This window comes from Cupressus sempervirens, chromosome 1, assembly GCF_028749045.1.
Source record: "Cupressus sempervirens isolate cs-2001-9-10 chromosome 1, ASM2874904v1, whole genome shotgun sequence".
Taxonomy (NCBI): domain Eukaryota; kingdom Viridiplantae; phylum Streptophyta; class Pinopsida; order Cupressales; family Cupressaceae; genus Cupressus; species Cupressus sempervirens.
Window position 1 is genome coordinate 322576526 of NC_143118.1, and position 6258 is coordinate 322582783.

General features: G+C 32.4%; 1 protein-coding gene across 1 annotated transcript; it reads right to left on the reverse strand.

Moving 5' to 3' along the window:
- Positions 1-2817: 2817 nt before the first annotated feature.
- On the reverse strand, positions 2818-6045 carry LOC149577456 (caffeoylshikimate esterase-like). The gene is made up of 9 exons (XM_089823897.1): positions 5947-6045; positions 5655-5705; positions 5318-5411; positions 5185-5217; positions 4869-5015; positions 4645-4775; positions 4275-4412; positions 3717-3815; positions 2818-3625 (listed from the first exon to the last, which is right to left on the reverse strand). Exons 1-9 carry the CDS (start codon positions 5947-5949, stop codon positions 3290-3292), a joined length of 1032 nt encoding a protein of 343 aa, XP_089680023.1. The 5' UTR covers positions 5950-6045; the 3' UTR covers positions 2818-3289.
- Positions 6046-6258: the final 213 nt, after the last annotated feature.

Below are 6258 nucleotides of genomic sequence, written 5' to 3' on the forward strand. Positions count from 1 at the left end.
AATCTTATGGAATATCTATGTAACTCATTACTCTAAAACATTTTCTCATGCCAATTTAAAGTATCTACCTATACACTATCATGTTCATCCATACTGAGCAATATAACTAGAAGTATACAATCAATAACTCAAAAGCTTGATAGGTAGATAAGATAATGGTGTGTACTTGCCATGAATAAAAACATTAAAATTGTCTAATTAGTATCTCTTGCTAAAAATCTCCCCCTTTGGAATAAATGAAAACAATTAGTGGGAAAAACCTAAGTGTCAATCAAAACCAAACTACAAAAACTAAATCCATAAAGATAACTCTTCCTGAGCTCAATGTCTTATTTTTAATCCAAAGTTATCCACCTTTTATATCAATGGAATAGGTAGCGACCGCATCAAAAGTCTATCAAGAAAATACTATAACTTCATATAAATGTATATACAATTGTTTTATGTCACACTTACAAAAATTTGAAAACAAAATAGAAATGATTCTTCAAACTTGTCAAATTTGCATCCGAATTCTTCCTAATACTTTTAGAGAGCTAAATCTAACCAAATATCATATACATTGATTTCTTAGCCTTAAGTGGGTTTATATATTAAATCACACAAAAAGTGGCTTATTAGTGTCCCATCTTCTAAAGTATTTAAATTTAATTTAAATACATCACTTATAATGTATTAAATTTATTTAATTCAATCCCTTCGTCAGATATCCTTTTAAATAAAATTGTATTCATTTAATTACTAAACATCATAATATTCTTCTACACTTTTCTTAAATAAAATTAAATATATTCTAAGTTAATCTTAAACCTCAACCTATAAACCTAGTCTACACCCATCACTTCACTTTCTAAACCTACCATTTCCCTTAATCACTCCACTTACCTCAATTAAAAAAGTGGTTCCATAATCCATTAGCACTAATGAGTTTCTCATGCATCTTTGAGCAACCCTTCCCAAGGAAGCCATCGAACTTCCTTAAATTCTACAACTCTCTCATTAAAATGTTTTACCCACTCCTTTCGTCAATGTTTCTCATACATGTATAAGCAACATCGGGCTCTTCAAATCCTAAATCCTTTTTGTTTTCTATTTTAGGGCCATCCCGTTTAGCCTCTTGTGTCCTATGTGGCTCATATATGGATTCCATATATACATACCACCACATCTAAACCTCCAACATTCACCCAAGGATCTATAAATAAAGCCATTTCCAAGATCAAATCCATGAATTAGTATTGCATTGCTATCATGACAGTTTAGATCTAGGATTTCATAAGCATTTATATCATATTTTCCATAGAAAATTTTGTTCTTGGTTTATATATTAAATCACATATCATGTTAGTTAAAGTGAATCCTTTTTATCTTCTTATATGCATATTTCATTATTGTTCATGAGTTTGAATCATCATCATATCCACTAGTGGAAAGTTGAGACAAGTTTCACATACTAGTTCTTAAGTTCTTCCATCATCCATTTTCTTTTCTTTGGATTTTCATTAATCATTCAAACAAAGCAATCACTCAAGGATTATAGTGTTTGTGTCTTGAAAGAGAGAGAACGCATACATCTCGAAAAGGGATAGATTAAAAAAATCCTTTAGGATATATCATATTTTGTGAGGAGTCTTGATGTATTTAGTTTTATTTTATACTTTGATCTTTTCTATTGTTGATCCTTGTAACATTTGCATGTTTTAATTCAAACTACACATTTAAAGAATTTTGCATACATAAGATTATGTTAACAACCTAACCTTCATATCACTCACGCTAAATATATGTTTAGGGTGAATACATATATTGTGAAGGGTTTCAATACAAATTCATTATATAAGAAAGAGTATTTAGAAAAATATTGGCCTTACAATCTTACAAAACTAACATTAAAATAGAAAAAAAATCATTTATTCTATCATTTTTTTACTTATATATCTTATTTGCAATTTCTTCTTTAGTAATTTTATGAAATCATGTTTTTAAATTAGGTTTAACATAGATATACCTTATATACTATAAATGAAGTTAAAATGTACTATCTTACATATTAATCATAAGGGTGTCTCCTTTCATTCTTCACTACATTTGGAACTATTTGCTTTGGAACCATGGCTTCACAACGATTGTCCAAGTCACATGGACAAAGCTCTGTATTGGGATGCATATATAAGGGGTTTTGACATATTTGAAAAAGAAAACATGAATAATTGCATGACTTTAGTTTGTTTATTCAGTCAACTTTCATGACATACTATGTGATTATGGGATTCATATCTATCTAGATATAGATTCAATTGATTCATACACTAATTTAGGCTTTGATAAAAAGACTTGTAGCAAGGGAATGTGCAAATAGAAACAACGTATATATTCAAGATGTTAACCATGTATAATATGATGTCCCTAGATCACTTATCTAGGTATGAGGCTATAAAGAATTACCATGCTTTCATTCTCTACCCAACCATTATTGACACAAACATAAGTAAGAGTGTTGATAATATAATCAAATTGAACCTAATACAATGAATAAAATAAAACTACTTAATATATCTTAAAGGATATCAATATCATCATTTGATATCGATTTTAATGATTACATCCCTCAAAAGTACGAGTACTACTAAATAATTTTTTTAAATGTATATACCAAAAAATAATATAATAAATTATTAATATTACAGAGATTACTTTATTAGTTACAATGTTTAAAATTAATAAGTAAAAATATTAAAATATTAAAATAAAACATAGCATTTAAAAATTTAGATGTTATAAGTTTGACTGAAATTTTTAAAAATAATCTAAAACTGCTTTAGAGTTCAATTTCACAAATCTTGCATTCATAAACATCCGATCATTTCGAACAACAGGACTGAATAGCCCATCCATAGCCGCTGAGGCAAACAAATATTAAAACAACACAGAACTCATTTCGCACGTGAATACACCTTTTCATGCGCCCGCTTATGTACTTACGAGCAGGTCTTATCTGCATCAATTCAACTGACCAAACAGATTCCATTCTGTGGATTCCATTTTGTCGTAATCTCATTTTGCGCAGAAATTCTGTCCACCATGTTTTTTACATGATTCTAGACTTTCTTATTTTCAGCTTGGTGATCATTCAGGCCGTTCAAACATTCCATACTAAACTCTGATTTCTAAGATGAAAGTACTTATTTTATCAAACTTCATTTTTAACTTGGTATATGATGTTTAAGAATGGTCCACATATAATACATTAAGAGACATATAATATAATACATTAAGTTCTGATTTCAGCTCATCTTTCGACAGAAGAAGGAATCTTGTCATTAGCAAACTTTCTTTCGATTTCAGCCATCATCGAAACTCCCTCCTGTTTATCATTAGATTCCTTGATGAAACTGTTGTCGTCAGGGCAACCAGCCGGGCTTCTCTTGTCAAGCCATGAAATGATGTCTGAGAATACCAAGTCGGCATGTTGAGGGGGCTCACCAGAGATCAAGCCATGCCACATATCAGGGTACAATTTGAAAGTCTTGTCCAAGCTCCTCGCCGAATCATGCAACAATTGGCTCACAGATGGGTCGGTCACTTTGTCATCTTCACCATGCACAATCAGGAACGGAAGAGTGACCTGCACAATTCAAGATCTTAAATCATATTATTCACTGTAAATTGTTTTGTCTCACATTTAAAAGAAAAGAAACTGATAGAATAGGACCTACCTCATCAAGCCTTTTTTCTATATCAATACTTGCCATCAAGAGCTCATATCCTGTCTTCAAACGTGGCTTTCCTCGATATACGTATGGATTTCCAAGAATCTGCATTTAATTTACATGATTTACATGATTAGCATTCTGAAAATGGAAAATTGCTCTGATATATCTGCAATTTTGGAGGAAATGATGAGAAAGAAAATAACAAGGAAAAACTAGCAATCTTTAAATCTCACTTGTATTGTTTATGCTTTTGTTTTGTGTATAAAAATGATGTGTGATTATTTTCTAAAAATTTGATCTTTCATTTAGACATTCTCCCATTTTATATTTATAGTTATTTCATTCTGATTATAATAGATTGTGAAATATGATCTTAGTCAAATTCATAATGAAAACTCGATATGAAATATAGATAAACTAATTAACACAAAAAATTCTACTATGATGGATCAACTGATTTGACTAGTATAAACAATATCGGGCTCATTATCCATTTAGATAACTCTTGTTTATGTTGTTTAATAAGCCCATTTAGGATGGATCAAATGGCTGGATATTTACCTTTTGCCTCTTCTGGGGGTCCTTGAATGCTAAGGGAATGATGTCCTGTGTAGGCACTATCTTCCACGTGGGAATGACATAAGTCAGCTTGCTCAATATGCTGATAACCAGGGGATTAGGCTTCATATCATCTGCTATCTGTAATAAAGCATGGAAGCTTGTAAGCCACTAGGTTAAACTTTATTCTCTTTATTTATTTTACAATTTAGCATTTTCATTCATTTACACTTCTCTGAAACAAATTACTCTATATAATGTTCGAACAGTACTATAGTGGTTTTAGTACGGTAAATACTTAACATATTATTGCAAGACTATTTGTAGATTCATATATTGACCCTTTGTATAAATTCATTGTTTGTAAAACTACCTTACACATTGGTGCAACGAGCACTGCACCGTTCCAATAACCAGGCTGTTTTCTATCTATGAGAAGAGCAACAGCCCCTCCCATGGATTCTCCATACAAGAACCTTGCTTTCTTTTTGTACTCTTCTTTCTCTGCCCATTATATTATTTTTCCATCAGCAGACATAATATATTTGAAATCTTAGAATAATTGAGATAAAGAAAAGCTTTTGATAGTAGAAATACCAGCAACGCTCTTGAAGAAAGCTGCAGAGTCATTTGTGAGCTCTTGAAAACTTTTCACGTAACCATGCAAGCCGCCAGACTTTCCATGCCCTTCATAATCTATGCCAAACACTGCATATCCCGCCTTCGCAAGCCCCACAGCAGTGTCTGAAACAACGGAATTTTCTTAACATTTATAATTTCTGTTTAGACTTGATATTTGTTTTGAAATATAAATCTGCTGAAACCAGGATAATGAGGTTGGAAAGTGTGAAGGGGAAAAGATAAAACAGGACTTAAAATGGAAAAGCAATTGAAGGAAACAAAAAATTAGTACCTTCCATGTAAATGCTGCACTCCACGCCATAGCCTATCAATCATCAGATGAAGAAGAGTAAACTTCAATATAACCCAATTCAGTAATTCAGCAACTATTATAAAACCCAAAAACTTAAAAATTTAAGGCTGACCATGGCAGAGGCATATCAGAGCTTTGGCTTCTCGATTTGTAGGCAGCCATCTGCATGTGAACTGCTTTAAACCTCGAGAATTCACAATGAATTCCTGCGCCACCATTGAAAAGGGGGAACACAAACGATGTCAATGGAGAATTTCTCAACACCCAGATCAAAATTATCCATTAAAAAACAGTAAGAAAAAGTCAGCAACAGATGTTTAAAAATTATCAAATTCCAAAGCAGGGGATCCAGAGTTAAAATAGCCGTCTGGATTCTAAAATCTCCTAATCATCACTGGACATAAAATTAAAAAGACAACGGTTGAAATTCAATATTTGTCAACATTTACCTCTTCATATGTGACATCAATGTCTGCCTCCCCTGCAACCAGCCCTGCCACCTGCCAAAGAAAACTTGGTCAGCTTCATCAAAATTCCCCTTCAAAAAGCTCTGTATTTCTGGGTGAAGAAATCCTTTTCCATAATGGCAAATTTGTGAGAGCCGTAATTCCAAATAACAGTCAAAGCGTCATAAACATTCCATAAGCATCAGATCTCTCTGCCAAAATCTGGCATATCGAGAAAATTGAAAGAAGGCTAGAAATACAACACAAAATCCCTTAAACTAAACACAATTCTTACCATTTCAGCGGTTTTCCTCAAAGCTGCCCAGAAATTGATGCTGTATAAACACAAAGCGAGGATTTTTGCCTTCCGAAGGCTCTTTTTAAGGCTGTTCACATCCCATCTCCTCTACAGTATGAGATTTATAGAAAAACCATTTTAATTACGCACGACAGACACGACTGTAGGGGCCCACCGCGGCTGGTTTCCCATCGCCTCGTTTTTCAAACGTCTAGAATGGTTTACGTCGTGTACTAACTGTTTGCAATTTCTCGCTAATTTCTATACAAATTTTTATTTCTATATTTAAGCAGTAAAGCTTTAATTTTT